The sequence below is a fragment of the Mesoplodon mirus genome (genome assembly GCF_964341445.2).
Source record: "Mesoplodon mirus genome assembly, chromosome: 11".
NCBI lineage: Eukaryota > Metazoa > Chordata > Mammalia > Artiodactyla > Ziphiidae > Mesoplodon > Mesoplodon mirus.
In genome coordinates, this window is record NC_138987.1 from 100,088,809 (window position 1) to 100,116,284 (window position 27,476).

A 27,476-nucleotide genomic window follows, 5' to 3' on the forward strand; every position below is an offset into this window, starting at 1 on the left:
ATTATTTTAGTGATCACAGGGTATCACATGCAAAATGAAGTAATCAAACAATGCAAAGCACAAACTGTCTGTTTTAAACATTTCAACGCTATGATAACTAGGATTAAATGACTGATTTTATTTTTCTTTATAATTACCTACTCTTCTTCCTAAACCAGCAGGGGCTCTTCATCCTAGCAAAGATATTAAGTTTGAACTATTTTAAGGATGATTTCATGGCCACAAGCAGGGGAGATCATATAAAGGGAAAAATCACCAAGCCAACTGCAAATAAGCTGGCAAGTAAGATTTTCATCACACAATCGGTGCTTGAGCTGTAGGAAAATCCTCAAGAGTATAATTTTTTTAGTGCAAAGATTACCGCCGTCAAGGTAAATTTGACCTTGAATTACCACGTCTTGCCGCCATTCTTCCACTGTCCTAAGCTGTCAAATACACTAACATTATAAAATCCATAATCTTTATCTTTCTACCCTTCCAACACCCTCTCCTCAGATTGTAAGCTAAGACACCCATATATATTTTGCAAACAGAGGACGACTCCATACAACCGTATCAACCACTGCTTTGATCCCTAGCCCTGAAATCATATAATACTTGTGATGTTTTGTTTTCATAGGTTACCAATCTGCTTCCAAGCGAAGTCCATCCTGTTTAGCAATTCTACAGTGCTGGCTGATACCTAATGTGCTAGAAAAATAACAACCCAGGTACTGAGGGCCTCTAAGCCACGGCAAACAGGCAATTCTAGTACTGGCTCACTTATACGTGGCGTGGGCAGCATTCCCTTTCAGCTGCTCCTGGTCATTCTACCAACTTTATAAATAAAGATGGTCATTAACCGCAAGGATAACAAGGTGCTTAGGAACCTTATTATTATTTTTTTGGTATTTTTGGTAATTAATTAATTAATTAATTTTATTTTCGGCTGCATTGGGTCTTCGTTGCTGCACACGGGCTTTCTCTAGTTGCTGCGAGCGGGGGCTACTCTTTCTTGCCGTGCGCAGGCTTCTCTTTGTTGCAGAGCACGGGCCCTGGAGTGCGCAGGCTTAAATAGTTGTGGCACGTGGGCTCAGTAGTTGTGGCTCACAGGCTCTAGAGCGCAGGCTCAGTAGTTGTGGCACACGGGCTTAGTTGCTCCACAGCATGTGGGATCTTCCCAGACCAGGGCTCAAACCCATGTCCCCTGCATTGGCAGGTGGATTCTTTTTTTTTTTTTTTGCTGTACGTGGGCCTCTCACTGTTGTGGCCTCTCCCGTTGCGGAGCACAGGCTCCGGACGCGCAGGCTCAGCGGCCATGGATCACAGGCCTAGCCGCTCCGCGGCATGTGGGATCTTCCCGGACCGGGGCACGAACCCGTGTCCCCTGCATTGGCAGGCAGACTCTCAACCACTGCGCCACCAGGGAAGCCCTGGCAGGTGGATTCTTAACCACTGTGCCACCAGGGAAGTCACTTAGAACCTTATTTTAAATGCTAATTCAAGTTTCAACTTTTCTCAAGTCTTTAATTCATGTAAGTTTTAAAAATTCCCTCATTAAAGCATCCCCTTGATCCATTTTTATCTTGAGAAAAACATTTTCCAGCGGGTAATTTACAAGCATCTATGATGGATGGTTTAACTTTATATCCTAGGAGTTCTAATGCTGATGGTATTCATGCTCTAAGAATGAGCTTACCTAGTATGCTAAAAAGACAAAGGAAAAGACAGTGAACAGACTGGGAAGAGAATACACCCTAGTTTTTTCATACATCAGAGTACGAACTCCCCGGTTACAGGCACAGATGCTAAACATTAGCTCAACAAGGAATAATACAAAACAGATCAAGAGATTAACTGTAAGCTGGCAGAGTGTCTGCCTAGATCATGATGTTATTACTAGACAAAAGACAAAGGTCTTGGGCCTGACACAAAACAACAATAAAAGGCCAAAAGGATCCAACACAAAACCTTCCCTTCATCCCAGTGTGGTGTCATTATCAAAACAATCATATTGAGGGCAAATACTTTGTTCTAACTGTGACTGTAACTCCACAAATTCGAACCATGGGCCCAAGTATAACCCATCCCTGAATATGACATGCTGTCTAGCACCATTCAGACGGGAGATCAGAGAAAAAGACTCGAAGCAAAGCTAGAATGGGGGCCTCCCTGGTGGCACAGTGGTTGAGAGTCCGCCTGCCGATGCAGGGGATACGGGTTCGTGCCCCGGTCTGGGAGGATCCCATATGCCGCGGAGCGGCTGGGCCCGTGAGCCATGGCCTCTGAGCCTGTGCGTCCGGAGCCTGTGCTCCGCAACGGGAGAGGCCACAACAGTGAGAGGCCCGCGTACAGCAAAAAAAAAAAAAAAAAAAAAAAAAAAAGCTAGAATGGGATTCTTAAAACTACAGAGACTTTAACAACCCAAAGGAAAAAACAATGAAATCAGCCACAAAAGTTTTCAATAACTTAAATGTATCATTTTTCTAGTCCCTCTAAGCCACAGGGTGAGGAAAATAAATACAGATTTTAAACAATTCCATCCTTTAAAAAAAATTTGAGTTTCATCAATCTATATATTTTTTTGTAGCACTGAAAAAATGCTATCACCATAAACTAGGATAGATAGATGACTAGCTTTCTCTTCCACTTTCAGGCTTCAAACACCAGTGTTCAACAGCTTTTTTAACAAACTCAGTGATCAAGTACGTACCCACACAGCCTGTCCCTGTAATTACCTTCATGTCATAGCCATATGTCTCCCGAATGTCTTCATCAGAATCTGTCTCTTCATCATCATAGTCCACCGTTTGCCGAGGGGAAGAAGATACACTGCTCACCACCCGGTTAAAAGCAGACTGCTGGAAACTAGGTAAGTGTCCCTAAACAACAAGCAATCCCAAGATGAGCAGAGAGACACACTGAAAAAACATGAGTAATTAATGTACGCTTAAGACCACCAAAACGTAACAAACTTGCAAACTGGCTAACAGAATTCAAGTTAGTACAGATCAAATTATTTGATTATAATGCTAAGGTCCACCTGAATGATATTTCCAGGTAATACTTCACTGAAACGACCTTATGTATATACACAAAGAAAATCCTATGGGCGTACATGCAAAGAGGAAATCATGTGTAATATAGTTGCTAGCAACTTACTGTTATTTTCCTAATCTACTGGTAAGATAGATTTGATTTACTACTTACACGCTGAGAAATCTTATCCCATGAAACAGGAAAAAAAAGAAAATTCTAAACTTGCCTGTAAGTCTGGATTGGCAGCGGCCTTTTGGAGCTCTGCGCTGATGATCTTTTCAGTTTTCTCCCGAGCTGCCTGCTCCACCATCCGCTGGCTCAACACAGAGAGCTTGGCCAGGGCAGAGGACAGCTCATCTGTGGCCAGGGCTTGCCGGGCCCTGTCCTGCCAACTCATTGCACGTTCTGTCAAACACTGAAGGGCCTCTCCTTCGGGCAGCCGTACAGGCAACTTCTGAAGGGATACCAGGAGGGACAGAATAGTCTCTAGCCTCGGTCTTCGAGACCGCATACAGAGAGGGCAAAGGAATTTTACTTCTTTGGCCTGCCAGCTAGACCCTTTCTTCTGGGAACTTGACTTAGGAAGAGGAACACAGCTGTTATGAAACCAGTCTTTGCAGAGCTCACACTGGAGCATAAACCCACTCGCTGTCTTGCGGCAAATGCAAAATTTTACTTCTTCTATGCGGTCTACCATTGTCATCTTGGCTAGGTTGGCTGCTCTGAGGGAATGCATGGCTTCAATCTCTTTTTGCTCCCGTTCTTTGAAAACTGCCACCTGTGTACAACAAACATTTAAGTGAAGGGAGTCACTGCAAAATACTCCAAAAGTACCAAATCTTCAAGGCTAAGGGATCACCTCCATGTTGTAGCCTCACGGTGACAGAGGACTGTCTTTTTTTTTTTTTTTTTTTGGCCACGCTGCACAGCATGTGGGATCTTAGTTCCCCGACGAGGGATCGAACCCGCCCCCCTGCACTGGATACACAGAGTCTTAACCACTGGACTGCCAGGGAAGTCCAAAGCATTGTCCTTTTTAAAAAAAAAAATCAGCAATGTCTTAAAATTTGGGGCAGCGTGACAGTTTCTGTGCAAACATTCCTCACCTGCAGAATCTACAAGTACTCACAATTCGCATCAGTAGAGTACTTTGTAATTCTTCTACAGGGCGCAGCAGAAAGATGGTGCGCCATGAAGTCAAGCAGCCTTGGTAGGAGGCCCGGCTCTTGCACTTAACAGACCCCTGATCCGGGTTACAAGTTTTCTGAATCTCAGTTTTCCGAAAAATGAGACCACTACTAACCTCTTTTTGCTGTTTTAAGGATTAAATAAGATAACATATGGAATGCCTAACTTGGTGCCTGGCACAAGCTAAATATTCAATCAATACTGACTCCTCATCCCCTTGTAATTCATTCTCTGGGGGAAAGTTTGATACAAATTGATTTTTATTTCTTTCTAGGACTTTCCAACTTATGTAGAAGAAGAGTAACAAAGCCTGATGACTAATTATAACAAGGTTTTAAGTAACTCATTTCAAAAAAGTATATAATAACAAAATTTATTTATTATGAATATTGTCAGGGCATTTTCTTTTTAAACTCTGGCAGCTTTGAAGCAATTCTGAAATAATGTCCAGTGCTATTTTTCTGGCAAGACTAACTTATTAGGCAGGCTCTCTAACAAGAAATTACTTCCATTGGCCTCGAAACGGGGTCATTTGTAGGCAGGAAGAGCCATGTGAAGTCACTTAGTCTACGCGAGTCACTACTACTACATATCGCCCAAACTCCTTTTATTTTCTACTTCCTCAGTCTCCTTGTAGTTGTAACATATTCCTCCTACTCTCCAATAAAACCCATAATTTTAAGTAGCTACAAACATCTTATTGCACACTCACTATACTAATGAATGCTACCAGAAGAGGTAGACACTGCAAATAGCAGCTGCTGTCAGTCAGCTGGTGTGAGTCCTTTGAAAAGCACAATAGCACTAAGCACCAAATGCTCTGAAATTCTAGCCCAGTAATCCCATTCCTAAGAGTCAACTGTAGGAAAATGATTTGAAAAAAAGGAAAAGGCTATACAAAGAAGTTCACTTTGCTATTATCCACAACAGTGAACTCCTAGTAACAACAAAAATGGTCAATATCAGAAAATTATGGATAATTTGATGGAATATTAGATGACTATTAAAATAACAATAAAGAAGAGAGATGGAAAAGCCAATGTTAGGGAGAGAGAACAGTAAACTTTTTATATTCTTTGATTCCAAATATGAAAAAAGATGTGAAATATGTATAACCATAAAGCCAAAGATAAAGTACACAAAAATAAAAATAGTTAAGAACATTAAAAAACAGTGATTCTGCTAATATCTTCACAGAATTCTGTATTCACCAAGCAAATTCAAGATGCACTACATAATTCCTTACCACTGTGGCTGTATCTCTGGTTTCCTCCAATCCCTCCTCCAGATCACTCAGAGGTTCAAGGTCCAGATCCTTTTCTTTTTCTTTTTCTATTAGTTCTTTTACTTTTTTCCTTCTATTTTTTCCACTCCCATAAATACCAATGTCAGTTCGGGGACTAAGCACCTACAAAAAATAAAACCAAATATGGAGCTCGTGGTTTAAAAAAAAAAATCTCAAAACTGAAAATAAAATGAACCACTTACTGACCACTCACATGTCCTAGACATGTTCTTATGAACTTCATATGCATTATCTAATTCAAAACTCCCAACAAGCCTCTGAAGTAGGTGGTATTATCGGCACTGTACAAACGAGGGAAACCAGAAAGGCAACAACTTGCCCACAGACACAGGGTTAGCACTAGGAAGTCAGTCCTCAAACAGGAAAATATCTTACTCCAAAGTCTATGCTCTTAACTACTATGTTCAACTGTTCAACATGAAAAGGGTACTGAGTATTGAAATCTGTGCTTCTTGCTATTCACAACAGCCAAGACACGGAAGCAACCTAAGTGTCCATCAACAGGAATGGGTGAAGAAGATGTGGTACATACATACAATGGAATATTACTCAGCCATCAAAAAGAATGAAATAATGCCATTTGCTGCAACATGGATGGACCTAGAGATTATCATACTAAGTGAAGAAAGACAGGGAAAGACAAATATTATGATATCACTTCTATGTGGAATCTAAAAAAATGATACAAATGAACTTATTTACAAGACAGACACAGACTCACAAACATAGAAAACAAACCTATGGTTACCAAAGGGAAGAGGTGGGGGGAGGGATAAATTAGGAGCTTGGGATTAACAGACACATACTACCTGTATATAAAATAGATAAACAACAAGGTCCTATTGTATAGCACAGGGAACTATATTCAGCATCTTGTAGTAACCTATAATGGAAAAGAATCTGAAAAAGAATATATACTTGTGGGACTTCCCTGGTGGCGCAGTGGTTAAGAATCCTCCTGCCAGCGCAGGGGACACAGGTTTGATTCCTGGTCTGGGAAGATCCCACATGCCTCAGAGCAACTAAGCCCATGCGCCACAACTACTGAGCCTGCACTCTAGAGCCCACGAGCCACAACTACTGAAGCCTGCGTGCCTAGAGCCTGTGCTCCGCAGTAAGAGAAGCCACAGCAATGAGAAGCCAGCGCACCACAGTGAAGAGTAGCCCCCGCTTGCCACAACTAGAGAAAAGCCCACTCACAGCAAGGAAGACCCAACGCAGCCATCAATCAATCAATCAATTTAGAATATATATGTATAAATGAATCACTTTGCTATACACCAGAAACTAACACAACATTGTAAATCAACTATACTTCAATTAAAAAAGTTTTTTTTTTAGTTTGTGCCTCTGAGAAATAAGAACTTTCAGTGACAGAGTCCATTATAACAGCAGAGATAAGATCAGGCTGATTTCTTTTTCTAGACATAGATGAACTGGAAACAAGTCTGCCCAAGGTTCCAGATTACTGGTCAACATCTGATATTACCCAAAACGGAATCACCTGTGTAACCATGACCAGATAAACTGAAAACAACCCTCACCTCAGGTATTAAATCAGCAACTGCTGATGAGGGTGCTGAAGTGCACACACATAAAGTAAACCGCCCCTCACCTGGAGCAACGTGTGGCTGGAATTCTTCTTAAGAAAGGTCCTCCCAGTCCGTTCTCTCCAGGCCCGTGCTGCCGCCACTTGTGACTCCACCTGGGGCAACGCATCAAGACGCACAGGGAGAGGGCGGCCTTTAGCAGATAAGCTTTCCAGCTGCTCCAAGTAAGCATAATTGCTGCCACTCTGGAGAACAAAGGGCATCCTTACACAATTTGCAATCTCTTAGGAAGTCTGGCAATATATTGTTGGTAGACCTCACAAAGACTTTAGCGTTAATTTTTTCATTAAATATTATTCTTTGAACCTAACTGTATCAACATCTCTTGAATTAACAGAGCCTTCCAACGTCCTTTAAAAAGAGTTTGCGTAAATTCACAAAGATTTTTGTTTTATTAATTAACAAGGGACCCAGTGAGATGTAAAAACTAGTTCAAAGGACAATCTAAAAACAAACATATATAAATGCAATTAGGAATGAGGAAAGGAATTTGCTAGTAGATGGAAACAGGTATTTAATATCATACCCGTCAATGGAATCATCTTTTCTACAGTGTGGAAAATCATTTGTTCCTTACAAATTTAATTGCTTTTCTACAGACTAATTCACATTACTATCATTTTTAAACAACTGAGAGAGTTGTAAAACAGCTTGGTCAAAGAAAGTCTAAGGCATACACTCCTAGAATCAAATAATCCTGGATGGTTCGCTAAACAACATCCACCGTTCTACAGAAAGGGCATCAGTAATCTCTTCTGCCTGTTTCAAAGTCTTTCACGATTTTTCCAACTACTACAGAGCAGTATTTTAGTTCTGATAACCACCTCCATTTTATGTCCTACAAACACAAACAAGAATGGATATTTTCCTTCTAAGTCACAATGTTTCAATATTTCCACATAATGAAGTAATTATTGTCTTTCGAATTTATACGGCTTTAAATTCACCAAATAACTGAATCATTACAGGAAGTGAGAGTTAACGAGTAATCCATTCCAGGGGCTTGGCAAGAATATCAGAAGTAGTAGGTTGGCAGCCTGCAGACAATAATTCAGCATGACAGCTCAGAGTGCATCAATCCCCCAGCAGACAGAACACCTAACCTTTCCTATAAGAAACTGTGTATATCCCCATAACATTCATCACTATTCAGAAGCTATGAAGGAAAGGCATAGTGCTTCGTGCTAAATTGACATTCCAAAAGTTACTTCTCGCGTATTAACTGACATATTTGCCTATATATCCATTTTAGAAGTTACAATGAAACACAAAGACAAGAAACTTAAGTCCAACTTTTAAAAAGAATAATGAGAAGGTTCTAGCCATAAGAGATATTATAGTGGTATCATTAAATCACTATGATACTAGGATAAGAATAGACAGAGAAGAGAATAATTGAAAGAGAAAAGAAAGCTCGGATACAGACAGGCTCAAGAAATATCATATTTACTACTCCTCCCTTTTGTGCCCAACTATAGCCATCTGACTATAGAATACCTTCTGGCTAAGCCCAGACATAGACAGCCTCGCCCAGGCGTGTACCCTAAAGGGCAGCAGAAGCTGTCCACTCTCTTAGAGCTGACAAGCCAGTCCTCCCACTGAAGGGAAGAGCTTGGTGAGGAACAGTCCTCTATAATCACACAGGAAAACCATGACAGCTACCTCTACTTGCAGGCTCGGTCCTTCAATCAAAAGCAGCCAACTAAGGATTATCAGTCATCTGAGAACAACCAACTGCCTGAAATAGGTCGAAGATGAAACAAACAGAGGAGCTGTCCTGATGAAAATAGATAATTTTAAAAAACAGAACAGAAATAGTAGCAGTTAAGCAGGTCTCAGAAAAAGTCAACTGAGAAGAAAAAGAGAAGTCATTAGAACTTGACACTTAGAATACTCTTTCTAAGGCCAGCAGTTTAGGTGGAGAGTTGGCTTCCTTTTTCTTTCAGTGTAGTTCTACAATAAACAGTATTTACATACTCAATACGGTAAATGCTGCTTAACGGTTTTGTAATTCAGAAGAAAAATTATGTATTCAAGCACACTTTCATCTCTATCTAACACTTAACTCATTGTTTTGAACTACAGATGTATGATATATGTCTCGCCAACTAGAATATGCAATTTTGTGGTCCAGGGTTCTATTTTTACACACTTCCCTTACATTTCTGCTCCCAAACAACCAGAATAGTACCAAGAGTATTTGTGGGGTTCAGTAAATGTTGATTTCATTTTCTTTTTCTGCCACTTATTTTAAAAGTAGTTGGGGGACAGCAGGGTGGAGTGGGGGGAATAAATTAGGAGTTTGGGATTAACATATACACACTACTATATATAAAATAAGTAAACAACAAGGACCTACTCTATAGCACAGGGAACTATACTCAATATCTGGTACTAACCTATAATGGAAAAGAATGTGAGAAAGAATACAAATGTATGTATAACTGAATCACTCTGCTGTACACTTGAAACTAGTATAACACTGTAAATTAACTATACTTCAATTTTAAAAAAACGTAATTGGTGTACATGGCAAAAAAGTCAAAGAACACAGCAGGAAATAAACTCCTACTGCTAAGCATTAACTAAATGGCTAATTCTGTCATCTTTCATAGCAGGGAGTCAACAGAAACAAGTAAAGTTTAAACAGGTAATATATATTCTGAAATAAAAATCAGATGGAAAAACAAGTGAATTTTAAGTACATAATTATTTTAGTATAGTTATTCTATTCTAAGAATTAAAGGCTTAAAGGATTCATCTATGAGACAGCATTACCTGAACGGTAGGACAACTCAAAAGGCTCTTTACCTGAATAGCTTCCACTTTAGTTGTCCATTCTCGAGCCTTTTGTAAGGCTTCTTTCAGGGACAACACATTGGGTAGAAAGGCTGGAATGTTCTTAGCCTCATTCACGATGCTTTCTAAACTTGCCACACTGTGCCGTGGTCTTAAAAAACACAAAAATAGGGTGGATGCATGAGGAAAAGTCAAACTACTACTACCAACACTTAAATAACATTCTAGAATGTGTAATGAACTTCATACACATGACTTCACTTAATTCTTACCATAATCCTATAAGGGAGGCAAAACAGGTATTACCTCTATTTCTATTTTACAGACAAGAAAAGTTTAAGTCAAAGTAGATCAATTATTTTCCCCAAAGTCATTTAAAGTAGTAAATGGCACACATGAAACACTGACTCAGAATGAATCTCAGATCCCATGCTCTTTTTTTCACTACACTAAATTACTTCTACTTTAGTTCTCCACGATATCTGAAATTGTCAGATGCATATTAAACAGCTATGCAGAAAGCAGTAGGCTAGAAATCCATTAACGTTGACCAAGTATATTTAATTCAACTACTTTCATTAACACCTTGTTACACAAAGATGAATAAAACATAGACCTTATCGTCAACTCATCAAAATACACGGTAAGAATGATACTTGTACTGGGAACTAAGAACAAATTACTAAAGGTTCACTACCACCAGAAGCAGTAATTAATTCTGCCTGGGAGAATTGAGAAGGGTTTTGAATTAGGCCTTAAAGAAGTATAATGTGGTCAAGTGAAGGGTTAAAGGGAAAACAACAGGAATATAATGAACAAAGATATAGAGAAAAATTTAAAAATAAGTTAAAAATAGTTCAAGATGGGGGATGGTGAGAATGGGAGGTGGGGCAGGAATAAAAGCAACAAGCAGGGGAACTTGGCAGGAAAGAAAGACGCAGATTGAGAGGTCTTGAGAGACATGAATGTTCCTGTGTGAGCAACAGGAAGCTACTAAGCATGGAAACAGTTTGACCATCCATAAATCCTGCTATGTGCTGGGCATTGTGCTAGGTCCTAGAGATGATGAATGCACAAGACCGACAGAGTCTTTGCCTCAGAAACTTTTTCATCTGGGGGGAGGTGATTATTAGTAAAAAGTTACGATACACTGTAAGTGTAATGCTAAAGGAAAGTAAAGATGCCATCAGAATATACAGTAGGGGGACTTAATTGACTTGGCAGTGAAGGAAGAATTCCCAGAAGTGACCTCTAAGCTTGCTTACCCTTTCTTAATAGGAACTATTCAGGAAAGCTGGGACCAGACACTGGGTAGGGGTGGTGGAGGTGTGCCACAGGGGGTGGGCAGAGGGCAAGAGTGTTCCACAGGGGAATAAAATAAACATGTGCGAAGGTTCAGAGACAAGACAGAACACAGCAGGTCTGAAGAACCGGGGGTAGGAATCACTATGTTTAGAACACAGAATGCAAGAGGGAGGATGGCAAGGGGTGAGGGTAGATATTTAAGCAAAGGGCTAGATTACAGATGGCCTTATAAGTCAGGTTAAGGAAATGTGAACTTCATCTCAAGGGGAATGGGAAACAGTGAAGGGCTTTAAGCAAGGGAGTCAAACAGTCAAACAGTCATTTTCCTGTATTTTAGGAAAATACTAGTGTCAGTGCAGACAATGGCTTACAGAGGGGTGAGGTCATAGACAGAACCTGGTGCTGTGATCCAAGCCATCCGTAACAACAGTCCAGAGAAAAAGAATGAAAGTGAAAAACACCGAGGAAATATAATCAGCATGACTTGGTAGCTAACTGAGTCTGACGGCAAAGAAATAGAAGAGTGGGGTCAAAGTTAATTTCCAAAGTTCTGGCTTGTTCAAATGAGTGAAAGAGGGTATAAGTCAAAGAAAACAGGAACAAAGGGAAAGAGCACGGGAAGGAGTTAACAAGGGTAATTTTGAATATGGGGAATTTGAGGTACCGATGGGACATCCTGTGGAATTATCTAACAGGCAGATGGTATCTACAAAAAAAAATCTATGTTACAGATGAGAATTTGGAGTTAATCAGTATAAAGATGGTAAATGGAGACAAGAAATTAGATGAAATTTCCAAGGAGGTGTAAGAGTGAGAAGTGGTCTAGGCCAGAATCTTGAGGAAAGCCATTCTGAAAGAGGCAGAGAGAGATGGTCAAAGACAAAGGAGGAAGAATGGTGAGCAGTGAACCAATGCTAAGAGATGAAGAATACAAAGTATGCGTTTCAGAAAGACAACTCAACAGGAGCCAGAAAAGGGAGGATTCACCTTCCCACTAGCCCCACCAAGCCCATCAGTCCTCTCTTTACCAACTTTAGTCTCTTCATGACACTATCTGAAATTCGCTCACTCATTCACTTATTCACCTGTCTCTCCCCACTACGTCGGCTCTATTTTAGAGCAGGGACCTTGTGTGTCTTTTCCCTATGGCCTCCACAGCACTTAGAAACAGCACCTGGCGTGTAGTAGGTACTCCATAAATACTCACTGAATTGCAAAGATCAAGGGAAAATGTAACAGTTCTGTAACTAGGTCAGTGAAAGTGGAGTTGAAGAAGAGAAATTCAAAAGGCATTCTGGAGGCAAAGATCACTAAAACTGGTTAAATGTAGGAAAATGGGAAAAAGAAAAATTTCAAGAATCACTACCAATAAAATTTCACTCAGCAGACTACTGTCAGTTGTATCAGGTATACCAAATCACAGTCTGCATTCCAAAGTTATTTAACTTTTCCCATTTAATACACTCCCACCTCCTAGAACTATCATGAATCTGAAGACATAGAGTAATTTGAATGTTTCAGATAGGAAAAGCTATGAACTTTATTATGTATTCTCAGTGGCATCTGGAGAGCAAAATATCCAGCACACATGGAGCCTTTTCTTGGCTGAACAGAACTGTGTTGATTAAATCATCTAAGGGAAAGCCTATCAAATGCATCCAAAATAAGTGACTGGCAAAGTAATTAAGTACATGGAGACTTTGGAATGAAGTGGAAAAGGCTTTAAATTTGTGCTGTTATTTGACAACTATGTGATCTCTGTAAGCGTCCCGGTTTCCTCATCCTCACAAAGGAAATTACATACCTACTAATCTTAGGTGCTGAAAAAATACTTTCATAAAGAGCATTACAGTCAAACCGATGGATGCTTTACTTCAATCTCATAAGTCCAATGGGTGCCGATGCTAACACCTCACACTCTCCTGCCTGATGGTCATCTCCCTCTACTTTCCTGCATGAATCCCCCACTCATGTAAAGACCACTTCACTTTTGTCACCTGAGCACATCCTGCACGTTCCTTAAGCTTAGCTTAGGATATTTCTCTTACCTCCCCTTCCACTTCAATCCCACTCATTCTTCAAGGCTCTATGTAAGTTCTTACCTTTCTCTCGAGCGTCTCTTCTGACCACCCAGGCTAACAATGACCTCTCCTCCTCTGAATCCCTCTGGCATTTGTCTGGACCTCTCAGTGAACAACATACTGCTACACAGCTTTATATTTCTTAGCTCCTAACTAGAGTATCAGTAATGGAAGGGCTCTTATTAAAACAAGTACTCTGCATACAGTGTGCACACAGTACTTGAAACTGTCTGTATGCAGCCCAATCTGGTAACTCAGTGACCAGTCAGGGAAGGCACAAAACATTTAATTAAGACCCTCATGTTCCTCCTCCCTTTCCACTCTCTAACCTAGTTATTAAAGACGTGACAGTCACCAACGTATGTGTTCACCTTGCCTGCAGGCAGACCTTGGCCTTTTCCTCCCATCGCTCAGAGACCGTGAGCAGCTCCTGAAGCTCGGCCATCGCTTTCTCCACCGCATGGTGGGGTGCCAACCCCACGCCAGAGTCTATCAATTTCTTCATGACATCCAAAGTGACCTGTTGTGGATCTGACAGGGTCAGTCGTACTTCATCCAACCATCGAGCCTGCTGTAGCTCTTGCTTTAGTCGGGCTAATTCAGGTAGCTCCACGTAGAGACCAGAGCCCATATCTATCAACATCTGCAGTTTGGAAGAATCTGGGGTTTCATCCATCATGGCCTCCTGAGCACGTTCATGAAACTCTTCCACATCATCCAGTAGATTCTGAAAAGATCAAAAGAAAAAAAAAAAAACTTAAAAGATACAAAATGAGTATGGAATACATACAGTTCAGGCAACTACCAAATTCTAGACTATCTAATAATCTCAGCATCATAGCACCAAATAGATATGATAAAGGCAAAAATATGTTTCTCTGTAATTACATCTCCTACTTTTAAATACGATTAATTCACTCAAAAAATATTTAATGACTGCTGACTTAGTTACAGGCACTATTCTAGGCATACAGCATTAAACAAAAGTACAAAGTCCTTGTCTTCAAGGAACACATATTTTAATGTAAGTGGCCAGACAGTGAAGACATGAATAAAATGTTCTGGTTAGTTTTAAGTGCTCTGAAAATCAAATAGGGCAATACAATACAATATAATGCAAAAGTGATCAGAGGGGATGGGGGGGAGGGGCATATTACTTCGCAATGACGGTCACAAAAGACTGATGAACCAAAAGTAACATGAGGTGGTAGAGGAGGGGACCGCATGGAGACCTGGCAGTGAGTAGTGCAGGCAGGGCCAATAATCACTGCAGAGGCTTGTAAAGAGGAATGAGCCTGTGTCTTGCTCCTAAGTGGCTGATGGGGAGCAAAGTGGAAGCAGGAGAAAGTAGTTAAGGAATAAGCAGAGATCAGATTACATAGTGCCTTGTAGATTAATTACAATGAGTTTGGATTTCATTTGAATGGCTTTGGGGAACCACTGGGAGGATTTTAACCACATGGAAGTGGTATGATTTTATTCCTGTTTTATTACATAATCACTCTGGCTACTGAATAAAAAATAAACTATCGGGGGCAAGAGCAGAAGAACAGAGACCAGTTAAGAAGTTGCTGCAGTAACCTAAGTGGCAGATTCCAGTGGTTCAGAGCCTAACTGAAGCAGTGGAGGTGATGACTCGCAGTTCACTCTGGGAGACGTTTTGGAGATAATACAATAGGAACACCTGCTTAGAGATGGAATGTGGTGTGCATAAGGGAAACAAAGGAATCAAGAATTTTGATTCATTAGAAGGCTTTTAAGATGTCTTTTAGCCTGCCAAAGGCAAATGCAGAGTATGCAACTGGATGTACGAGTCTGCAGAAAAGAAGAAAGGCAGTCAGAGCTGGGAATCAGCTGGACATAGCTGGATATTTAACGTCACCAAAGAAGGTATTAAAGAAAGGGCCAAGACTCCCAATATACTCCAAACTTAGAAGCCAAGCCAAGGAGAAATCAAACAGCTTCCCTAAAGAGAAGGAACTGTGAATTGTGAATCTAAGAAACCCAGAGAGTATGGTGTCAGATGTTTAGAAAAGAAAGTCTCTCAAGAAGGAAAGCATGGTCAACTAGCAAAACGCTCTTATGACACGGGGTTAAGACAACACAAGTGATACTGGATTTCACGGTTGACAATCTTGGTAAAAACCACTTTAGATACACAGCCATCACCAAATCACAAAAACACACCACAAACTATCAAAAGATTACTAACTATGCAGATTCATGTATTTGATACTTTTGAGATCTTACATATTCATTAAACCATGAGGGCCCTGGTAAGTTCAGAGTTCTGCGTTTTTAAAAGTTCATGAACTAGTAATCACTGACACATTCAGATTCCTTTAACTAATTTTTTACATTTCAATTACATCTAAGTTAAATGGAGGTTCTGGCTTAAAATTAATATAGAAAAAAATACTCTAAACTAGCCTTAGTTCCAGAATTTTAAAGGGGGAATCAAAGACTAAGAATGAAGCCAAGAGATTCTTACTGCCTACTAAAAAACCTTAAATAGCAGCACTTATTTGAGAAAAGAAACAAACAGAACAAAAAAGTGAATCTAGACACACTATTCTCTTTACCCAAAACAGGAGCCCATACTACAAAGGATATTACCCAAAAAAGAATGTGATACTCCACCTTTACTTGTCGAGCTTGGCTGATGACACATGGAAGACTAAAAAGCTGTTGGACAAAGGCCTTCAACTCTTCCACTGTCAGTTTGGTCCGAGTCCTCCCACTATCTGGGCTCTGCCTGATGTGAAATAATATTGAGACGTAAGTAAGAAAAATTCACAGTCATTCCCATATCAAAGGGGCTTCTAGTCTCTTTAGAATTCTAACCCAAGAAATCCCAGAATACTAGTGTGTGAGGGATTTCACTGCAATGGTGATCACTTCCAAATTAAGTGTTTAGCTCTTCGGGTAATGACTCAAAAATTCAACTCTCCAAGTTACGGTTCCTCCAATCTCACAAGTATTAAACATTTCAAACATTTAATAAATTCCTCACAGTAAAATGTTAAGTTCACTGATAAAACTAAATCTTCTACTTTAAGAAACTTAAGATATAGAACAAAGACGTTAAAAACCTGGCTTAGGAGACCATAAACCCTCAGAAACTGATTCAAAACTATGTCAGTATGTGCATTTTTCTAAGAAAAGGGTCTCTAAGCTTTTGCCAGATCCTCCAAGGGGGTCAGTGACCCAATGACAGATGAAGGGTCACTGATCAATGTTGCTAAGAAAAGTTCTCTGATAAAACAGAATATAAAAAAACATATAAAGTAATTAGAGACCCAATGTGAACTGCTATAGAAAAAGGCATTCAGATACAAGAAACGTGTTGGAATTACTAAGAAACAATACCACAGGGAATTAAACACACGTGAATTACTTGAAATTAAGGGCACATACTTCCAGCTCCGTAACAACAGCCTCCCCGGCACCCACGTTACTCTTTGCTGCCACCTGCCTTCAGCCTGTAGTATCGTTTATTTACAAATGCTTAGTACACACCTACGCTGTGCCAGGCATGCTTCAACGCACAGCAATAAGAAAAAGGATGAAAATCCCCAACATTCTGTCCTAGCATACCTCCTAGTGGGGTTGGCAAAGGAAGAAGGAGGTAAGATAATCAATAAGTAAATCCGTCTATCAGGAGGTGACAGGGACAGGAGAAAAACAAAGCAGGGAAGAAGAATAAAAAGGCTGCAGTTTTACAGAGGTTATCAGAGAAGGCATCTCCAAGAATGCAACGTCTGAAAAAGACCTGAAAGAAGTGAGGGAATAAGCCACCTGGGTACCAGGGGAAGAGAACGCCAAGCAGAGCCAAGAGCAAGCGTGAAGGCCCTAAGCAGGAAGACACTGGTGTATACGAAGAACAGAGGGAGAGGGTTCAGGGTGGAGCAAGAAAGAAGGGAGACCAGTAGGAGACAAGGTTAGGGCATTACTGGGGGAGGGAGAACACAGCCTCAAAAGACAGGGCAGGACCTCACAGGCCAGTTAAGACTTTGCCTTTATTCTGGTCAAAACAAAACAAAACAGAAAACCACTGGAGAACTCAGCTCTTCTTAGTCTTACCTGTGCTTCTGCTTTTTGCTCAGAAGCAGCTGAGCCACAGAAGCACAGGTCTCAGCTTCTTTTACAGCATCCCTGAGTTTTCGAAAGAGATCATTTTCTGGATATTTCCTATCCTCAGCATCTTCCAGCATTACTCGTAATTCAATCAAATCTGTAAGAATAAATAAAAAGCCATATACTATGACCACAGAAAATAAAAAACCATTCACCAACCAATTAGCAGAAACACAACACAGCTGTGAAAATCTCACCAATACAACAAAAGCTTATGACCAGGTGCTCGTTTCTAATCCTTATAAGACAATTTCTCTTTCTCTATAAGCCTTTAATGTTAGTCCACTGGTAACAATGGGGTTCCCCAAAATATATGATACATCTACTGCAAGTTAGCTATTTGCCCCATTTTACATCAACGTTTTCACTTAAAAGAAGATTCTCAAACAGGAAATTAATTCTGTAGTGGACCAACCCATTAGTCTCAAATCTCATATGAAGCCTAGGATTTTTCCTTCCTGGAGGAAAAACACATAAAACAAAACAACACCTCTTTCAAAGTGACAACCATTTCAGTGTATGCTTAAAAAAGGAAGAAACTTAACCTTTCTTGTGGTTGAAGTTGGCAGATAATGCTTCTGTAACACGACTGACCCAAGTGTCATAGGACTGTGCCCTGACTTTCACACCATACAGCAGAGAAGGGAGGTCCTCTAATGGGTAGCGATATCTAAAAAAGAAAAAACAAAACACACCACACAAGAAAATAAAAACTTCCAAAAACCAACAACTTGAAAATAAATTAAAATTGACATACACAATTAGCTTAAGGAAAGTAAAATGGCCAGGGGAACGGGGTTTTAGTATACACATAAAGAGAAAATCTCAGAAGCCCACAGAATTTTAATTCAGGGAGAGACAAGGAACATGTGATATCAACTTGATAAAACAACTAACTTTAGGTGCCAAGTTTAGGGCCAACTTTAATGGGCTGGTCCTCAAGCAAAGAGGCAAACAGACAAGAGGTTACCAGTCCAAACACAGGGAAGGGCTTTACAAAGGATAGTACTGACATGAATTTTAAAAGACAGTACAGAAGTTTTACAAGATACTTCTGGATACCTAAGACACTTTTTCTGCATGGGGCAGGGGCACAGATCAGCTGGATGGTGGAGACACACAAGCCGCTCGGGATTACAGGAACACGTGAGAGCAGAGAGGAAACAGGTGGTTCTGCACGCTGAACACTGGCGCTCATCGTCGGGAACAAGCTCAAACACTTCTTCTTCCGACATCAGGACGCCCTGAAACACAACTGATGTCACTACATCAAGTCTTTCCAGTCTTTCAAGCATCAGAGAACTTAAGTTATTAAATTTTTTTCTACTCTGACAATATAAACATGGGAGGTACAATGGCACATCATCAAAATACTTTCTGAAAACACCACCAATTTTTTTTTTTATGAGCAAGACTAAACCTTAGTGTCTAAGAATGCACATGTGACTGAGGAAACATTTTTAAATACAGGAAATGATTACTACAAATGTTAAAAGTCATTTTTTGAGGGAAGGAAAGGAACCTGTAATTGGGAGGTACTTTGAAGATGGCTGACAGATTTTTTTTTACACAGTAAGCCAATATTTTTTTATTTACTAGCATTATTTTCTAATATATTTTGCCCAAAAAGCCTTTCTGTATACACAATTTTTACAGGTTACACTCTATTTATAGTTATTACAAAATATTGGCTAGCTGATAAAAGTTCTATTTCCTGACCATACCTGTGATGACAACAAAGTTTACTACATAATAATTCACGAAGTTCTGTTTGTCTTATGTGGTTTTGTTTCCTATATAAAATAAGAAAAAGATAAATCGAAAATAAAAATTACTGTCCCCAGGGACAATATACCCTTGAACCAGAAATATTAGTAAGCTATAATCTAAAAATAACACTGATCAAACATATGCAAGGATAAAGAAATGTAAAATTAAACTATACAAATCTAAATATAATCTACTTCAAAAAGGCATCGAAAAGAAAGTTAATCTTTTTAAACAAATTTTATTCTATTTTTTATTTTTATTTTTTGGCCTCCCTGCTGCAGCTTGCAGGATCTTAGTTCTCCAACCAGGGATTGAATCCTGGGCCCTCAGCAGTGAGAGTGCGAAGTCCTACCACTGGACCACGAGGGAATTACCAAGAAAGTTAATCTTTTATATACAGAATGGATAAACAACAAGGTCCTACTGTATAGAACAAAGAACTATATTCAATATCATGTGATAAACCATAATGGAAAAAAGTATATATGTAAAACTGAATCACTCTGCCACACAGCAGAAATTAACAACATTGTACATCAACTGTGTGTCGATAAAAAACAATCAAAGTTGAAAAAAGAAAAGCTTATCAAATTCAGCATATGCCACTTTAACAAAGTAAAGGCACTTGAAGTGCATTTTACAAAGACTTCCATTTAATAGACAAGGGGGTTCCGTTTACAGTTTCTACTTACTTGAGCAAGGTACTTATACACCAGTAAATAAAGAAGTAATCTGGGGGAAGGTAAATGCTGTGTATTATATCCCTTCCAACTTAGAGATTAACAAATACCAGCATATTAACGGATCAGAGAAGTTTTACAGTAAAGAATTCCATTCATTGGGCTCCCCTGGTGGCGCACTGGTTGAGAGTCCGCCCGCCGATGCAGGGGACACGGGTTCGTGCCCCGGTCCAGGAGGATCCCACATGCCGTGGAGCGGCTGGGCCCGTGAGCCATGGCCGCTGAGCCTGCGCGTCCGGAGCCTGTGCTCCGCAACGGGAGAGGCCACAACAGTGAGAGGCCCACGTACCGCAAAAAAAAAAAAAAAAAAAAAAAAGAATTCCATTCATTTCATCTTGGTTCTTTGAAAAATTCAATAAAATTGATAAGCCTCTAGCCAGGCTAACTAATAAAAGAGAACATCACTACAGATGCCATGGACATTAAAAGGATAATAAAGGAATACTAAGAACAACTCTATGCCCACCAATTCCTTGAAAGACACAAGTTGTCAAAACCTACACAAGAAGAAATAGACAACCTGAATAGGTCTGTATCTAGAAAGAAATTCAAACAATAATTAATAACCTCCAAAAACAGAAAGCACTGGACCCAGACAGGTTCACTGGTGAATTCTACCAAAGATTTATGGAAGAAATTATACCAATTCTCTATAATCTCTTTCAGAGGATGGAAGAAGATGGAATATTTCTTAACTCATTCTCTGAGGCCAAGCATTACCTTAATACCAAAACCAGACAAAAACATCACAAGTAAAGAAAAATACAGGCCAATATCTCTCGTGAACACAGATGCAAAAATCCTCAATAAAATGTACGCAAATTGAATCCAACACTGTATATACACCACAATCAAGTGGGATTCATCCCAGGTATGCAATACTGGTTCAACATTCAAAAATCAATTAAAGTAATCCTATTGATAGGCTTCAGAAGAAAAATCACTTGATCACATCAATAAATGCAGAAAAAACATTTAACAAAACCCAACTCCTATAGCTGGTAAAAACTCTCAGTAAAGTAGAAATAGAGTGGAACTACTTCAACCTGATAAAGAGTATCTATTTAAAAAAACCTATAGTTAACATTACACTTAATGAGAAACTTTCCCACTAACATCAGGTACAAGGCAAGGACGTCCTCTCCCACCACTCCTTTTTAACATCGTTCTGGAAGTCTTAGCTAAGCAATAAGACAAGAAAAGGAAATAAAAGGTATACAGACTGGGAAGAAAACAACAAAACCATCTTCGTTTACAGATGACAAAATCAGCTATGTAGAAAATCTGAAAGAATCAACAAAAACACTCTTAAAATAAACAATTATAGCTAGGTTACAGGATAAAGGTTAATATACAAAAGTCAATTTCTTTCCTATATACCAGCAATGAACAAGTGGAATGTGAAATTAAAAACATAATGCCATTTACATTAGCACCCCTAAAAATGAAATACAGTTGAACCTTGAACAACACAGGTTTGAACGCTGTGGATCCACTTACATTCGGATTTTTTTTCAATAGTAAATACTACAGTACTGTACAGTCTGTGGTTGGCTAAATCTACAGATGCAGAACCGTGTGTGCAAAAGAACAGCGTATACAGAGGGCTGACTATAAATTTTTTTTAAGTAATTTTATTTTATTTATTTATCTTTTGGCTGCATCGGGTCTTCCTTGCTGTGTGTGGGATTTCTCTCTAGTTGCGGCAAGTGGGGGCCACTCTTTGTTGCAGTGCGTGGGCTTCTCATTGTGGTGGCTTCTCTTGTTGTGGAGCATAGGCTCTAGGCACGCAGGCTTCAGTAGCTGCAGCACGTGGGCTCAGTAGTTGCAGCACACGGGCCCTAGAGTGTGCAGGCTTCAGTAGTTGTGGCTCGCGGTCTCAGTAGTTGTGGCTCGCAGGCTCTAGGGTGTGTGGGCTTCGGTAGTTGTGGCACACAGGCTCAGTAGTTGTGCCTTGCAGGCTCTAGGGTGTGCGGGCTTCAGTAGTTGTGGTGCAAAGGCTTAGCTGCTCCACGGCATGTGGGATCTTCCCGGACCAGGGCTCAAACCCATGTCCCCGCACTGGCAGGCAGATTCTTAAACACTGCACCACCAGGGAAGGCCCTGACTATAAATTCTATGTGGATTTTCAATTCAGTGGAGGGTTGCCACCCCTAACCCCCACATTGTTCAAGGGTCAACTGTACTAAGGTATCGAACAAAATATGTACAAGGAAGAAAACTACAAAACTAATGAATGAAATCAAAGAACTAAGTAAATGGAGAGATGTTCCACATTCACAGATAGAGAAACTCAATATTGTCAAGACGTCACTTATTCCCAACTTAAATCTGTAGATTCAGTGCAATCCCAATCAAAATTCCAGCAAGTTATTTTATGGATATTGACAAACTAATTCTAAAATTTATATAGAAAGGCAAAAGACCCATAAAATCCAACTCAACACTGAAGAAGAACAAAGTTGGAGGACTGACACTACTCAACTTCAAGACTTACTATAAAAACTACAGTAGTAACCAAGACAATGTGGTGGTATTAACAAAAAAACAGACAAATAGATCAATGGAACAGAATGGAGAGCCCACGAACAGGTGCAAGATTACGTCCACACAATAACCTGCACACACGTTTACAGCAGCTTTATTCATATTACCAAAACGTGGAGGCAATCGATGTCCTTCAGCAGGTGAATGGTTAAATAAACCACCCAGACAACGAATTATTATTCAGTGCCAAAAAGAAATGAGGAAGCCAGCCAATGAATCTGCTTACCTGAATGTGTTTCTGCAGAAATTTAGAAAATGCTGGCAATAGGAAAGCCATGTTAAGAGCCTTAAAGACATTGAAGTCTTTAAGGTCCCTGAAAATGGCTATAAGACATTTTAATGGTGGGAAGCATTTTCACAAGACATGCTGATTTTTTTAAAAAGCTTCATTATAAACTAGTGCTAACAATTTAGTTGAGTTTCTAAATTTTAGATAAATCACATGTTTTTTTTAGGACTATGGCAAACAGTCTCAGGCCAAGGATGTCATCGAGGAGTACTTCAAATGCAAGAAATGATCAAATAAAAAAACTAGGCTCTTAAAAAAAAAAAAAAAAGAAATGAGGTATCGAGCCATGAAAAGACACAGAAGAACCTGAAGCACATATTACTAAATGAAAGAAGGCATTCAGAAAAGGCGACATACTGTATGATTTCAACTATATGACATTCTGGAAAAGGCAAAACTATAGATAGTGAAAAGATCAGTGTTTGCCAGGGATTTGGGGAGCAGAGAAGATAAACAGGGAAGTGAAAATACTCTGTATGATACCTTAATGATGGATACATGTCATATATTCATCCAAAGCCATAAAATACACAACACTAAGAGTGAACCATAATATAAACTATGGATTTGGGGTGATTATGATGCGTCAATGTAGGTTCATCAATTATAAAAAACGTCCCACTCTGGTGGGGGATACTGATAACACAGGAGGCTGTGCATGGGTGGGGCAGGGGATAAATGGGAACTCTCTGGACCTTCTCTCACTTTGCTGTGAACTTAAAACACTCTAAAAAAATAGTCTTGTTAAAAAAAAAAATACAAAAGGTTAATAAGAAAACATGATCAGGGCTTTCCTGGTGGCACAGTGGTTAAGAATCTGCCTGCCAGTGCAGGGGACACGGGTTCGAGCCCGGGCCCAGGAGGATCCCACAAGCTGCGGAGCAACTAGGCCCATGCGCCACAACTACAGAGCCTGCGCTCTAGAGCCCGCAAGCCAGAAATACTGAGCCCGCGTGACAAAACTACTGAAGCTTGCGCGCCTGGAGCCCGTGCTCCACAACAAGAGAGGCCACGACAGTGAGAAGCCCTCGCACTGCAACAAAGAGTGGCCCCCGCTCACCACAACTAGAGAAAGCCCACGCACAGCAACGAAAACCCAACACAGACAAAAATAAATAATTTATTAAAAATAAATAAATAAATAAATGAACATAATCAAAACAAAGCTTTAAGAATACAGGTATAAAATGAGAATAGTAACTATCAGGCATATATTAACACATCCCCAAAATGTAAAATAAAATGTTTTAAGAAGATGCATTTGTATCTTACTCTTTCTTGTTTCTTTCACAGGTAATTCAAGTAAATAGAAAAAGAAATCTAACCATTTAGCAAATATTCTTATTTCTAAGTTAACTTAAATTCTTAAAAATAACCAGCATTAAATATTTTGTAATAATAGTATTTATATCATTTCTAAAATGTATAGTTATATATTTTAGTTTATAGGGTTTTTTTTCCCCATTTGTGCCAATAAGAGTAGTTAAATTGCATCAGCTTTACTTTTCAGATCCAAATTGCTAGTCCACTGTATTCTTCCTTAGCTTAAACCTATTTTCATTCTCTTAAGACTTCAGATCTAGGGCTTCCCTGGTGGTGCAGTGGTTAAGAATCCGTCTGCCAATGCAGGGGACACGGGTTCAAGCCCTGGTCCAGGAAGATCCCACATGCCACGGAGCAACTAAGCCCGTGCACCACGACTACTGAGCCTGCACTCTAGAGCCCGTGAGCCACAACTACTGAGCCTACGCACCTAGAGCCCATGCTCTGCAACAAGAGAAGCCACCGCAATGAGAAGCCCATGCACCACAAGGAAGAGTAGCCACCACTCACTGCAACTAGAGAAAGCCCGTGCACAGCAACGAAGAGCCAACACAGCCAAAAATAAATAAATAAATTTATTAAAAAAAAAAAAAAGAAAGAAAGCGGACTGTACAAGAGCAGGAGGAAGCATGGTACAAACCCAGCGAGGCTACCTATGTAGTGAGGGTTAGGGAAAATGGGCCTAGATGTGGCTGAAGACATAGATTTTCTCATTTACTATCCATTTCAATATGATGAATGTTTAGTTTATTCTAAGCATTCAAAATCCCAACACTGGGTTATTCAGTCCTTCTTATATTCATTAAAAACTCAGAACGCAGAGAAACACAGATTGATTAACTCTGACAGTCTACAATCACCAGAAACATAATTTTTATTCAATTACAAAGCTGAGAGAGAAAAAAAGAATTTGAATTTTCTTGCTTAAAGAAGTAATACTATATGTAGGAGATTTTAAAAAATATGTACATACCTAAGAAATTCTACCTGATAGGATTGCATTTTAAAAACTCTGGAGATGAAGACATCAAGATTCCTAAAACTTTTTCAACTTAAAGAAACCAAAACGGCAAGTACAGAAGTGTGAAATGTTCTCCAAACCAGTCATTTTTTTTTTTGCGGTACGCGGGCCTCTCACTGTTGTGGCCTCTCCCGTTGCGGAGCACAGGCTCCGGACACACAGGCTCAGTGGCCATGGCTCACGGGCCCAGCCGCTCCGCGGCATGTGGGATCCTCCCGGACCGGGGCATGAACCCGTGTCCCCTGCATCGGCAGGCGGACTCTCAACCACTGCGGCACCATGGAAGCCCCAAACCAGTAATTTCTGCATTCAACTTCTAGAGGGATCAAAGATGAAAATGGATTCTTTCCACAGGTTTAAATTTTGGTATATCCCGTGAGCAGTATCAACTACAGGTAACGTGCTCAGCAAACTCACCATCTGCATAACAGACTCCCTTAACCGTGTCTCCTCTTCAGTCAGGAGAGTCAACTCCTTGCACACCATGGCGGCAAGCCCCACGTCCAAGCATTCCGGATCTGCTGCCATCTTGAAAATTAGTTCCTCGTGCGAGAAGACACAATGGCGCCTCAGCCGACGGTAATGACTGACACACTGACGGCCAATGGGCAACTGAAAACAAGATTCTCAAATTACATTACTTGCTTATAACACATTACAGAACAGAACCACTGCTTACCCCCCAGATCCTCTCTTTTATTATAAAGAACAGAGAATAACAATGTCCATTTGAACATAAGACGTAACTGTAAGTATTAAACCTTTACCGCCCAGCAAGAATTTCAAAGGCCTTCCCACAGGAAATTCCCATAATTTGAGATGTTGAGCTTCTGGCCTAAGCTGATTTTCTGCTCATTCTGTACCTCAAGAAGTATGAGTTCCTTGATATGTAAATGAGGCAACAAACTCTTTCAGACCAGTCTAGTATGAGACTGCTCTTACAGGAAAAAGAAAAAAAAATCCAGGCTATCAAGGGATAACTGGACATAGTCAGCGTTGGTGTTTCCACAGAACAAACAACAGATGCTACTATCAATACAAGGCAGGGAGGGAGGGAGGGGAAAAAAGCACTACTTAAGCAGTTCACATGGACTAACTTTATTTTTTATAAGGACCAAAGCAAAAGACAATTTAGATTTTAGCATCTAGAGATTATTTTTAAAACTACCAGTCTGGCCTAAAGAGAATTCAAAGTGAAACCATGAGATTATACACTTAAATTTTCCTAAGTGAAATAAATCACTAAATGATCACTTTTCATAAATCAACAGCTACACTTTTTAAGATAACTTCTGAAAATCTATCAAGCTTTCAAACAAATTGATACTAGCTATGCTACACAAACTCTCTCTCTCCAGCCTCTTTCCTTCCCTCAAGTGGAAAAACCTGGTGTCTGAAGTTTTGGTTTGTATTTGAAAACCGTAATATAAAAGAGAAAAAATTAGAAAGTGGACCTTTAAGAACACCTTTTAGAGCTCGCCTCCATTCAGAGAAAGGCAGAAGGGAATCACAGGAATCAGAGTTCCAGAGTACAAGACTATCTCTGAATCAAGCATTATTTCCATACTCTTCCAAAGAAACAATCTTTCCCAAGAAAATATATATACTGAGCTTATGATTGGCGACTATCTTGTCTAATAACAATATACAATTCTTTCATTTCTTAATTCTCAGAAATTTACTCTTTAAACATTTCTCAAATACTTAAAACAAGAGCAAGAAGAAAAACAAAACTGTAGGATTTGCAGTTTTTAATTATTATTGATACAATATACAAGGAAGCCACATAAAATAGACCTGATTGTCCATTGTGGCTTATAAAAATCAGTACCATCACTTCATTCTAGATATAAAGCTGCTTTTACTTTTCATTTACGTCACCCTTCTCTCACAAATATCATCTCACTTGTTTGACGTTAAGTGAACCTTAGCATCTTTACATAGTAGGGAAAAAAAAAATTAGGACCAGTGAAATTAAAAGTGCTGTCCCGGGACTTCCCTGGTGACGAAGTGGTTAAGAATCCACCTGCCAAGGCACGGGACACGGGTTCGAGCCCTCGTCCGGGAAGATCCCATATGCCGCGGAGCAACTAAGCCCGTGCGCCACAACTACTGAGCCTGTGCTCTAGAGCCCGCAAGCCACGACTACTGAGCCTGTGCGCCTAGAGCCCGTGCTCCGCAACAAGAAGCCTGCACATCGTAAGCAAGAGTAGCCCCGGCTCGCCACAACTAGAGAAAGCCTGCGTGCGGCAACGAAGACCCAACAGAGCCAAAAAAACCCACAAAAAACAAAAAAACAAGAAGTGCTGCCCAAGGGACTTTCCTGGCGGTCCAGTGGTTAG

The 27,476-nt window shown here is 40.0% G+C and overlaps 1 protein-coding gene across 3 annotated transcripts in view; it reads right to left on the reverse strand.

The window, feature by feature from the left end:
* The window catches only part of KDM5A (lysine demethylase 5A), an 85,313-nt gene that overhangs the window by 25,187 nt on the left and 32,650 nt on the right, over positions 1–27,476 (reverse strand). For 2 of the 3 annotated variants that reach the window (XM_082634799.1, XM_082634801.1), the window contains 11 exons: positions 25,552–25,746; positions 18,507–18,688; positions 17,990–18,114; positions 17,391–17,541; positions 15,948–16,062; positions 13,679–14,034; positions 9,934–10,072; positions 7,128–7,307; positions 5,453–5,614; positions 3,245–3,796; positions 2,718–2,861 (listed from right to left, as the gene is read on the reverse strand). In XM_082634799.1, coding sequence (XP_082490925.1) covers positions 2,718–2,861; positions 3,245–3,796; positions 5,453–5,614; positions 7,128–7,307; positions 9,934–10,072; positions 13,679–14,034; positions 15,948–16,062; positions 17,391–17,541; positions 17,990–18,114; positions 18,507–18,688; positions 25,552–25,746 — 2,301 coding nt within the window. The remainder of the gene's footprint in view (positions 1–2,717; positions 2,862–3,244; positions 3,797–5,452; positions 5,615–7,127; positions 7,308–9,933; positions 10,073–13,678; positions 14,035–15,947; positions 16,063–17,390; positions 17,542–17,989; positions 18,115–18,506; positions 18,689–25,551; positions 25,747–27,476) is intronic. The other variant, XM_082634800.1, reaches the window with a different exon arrangement.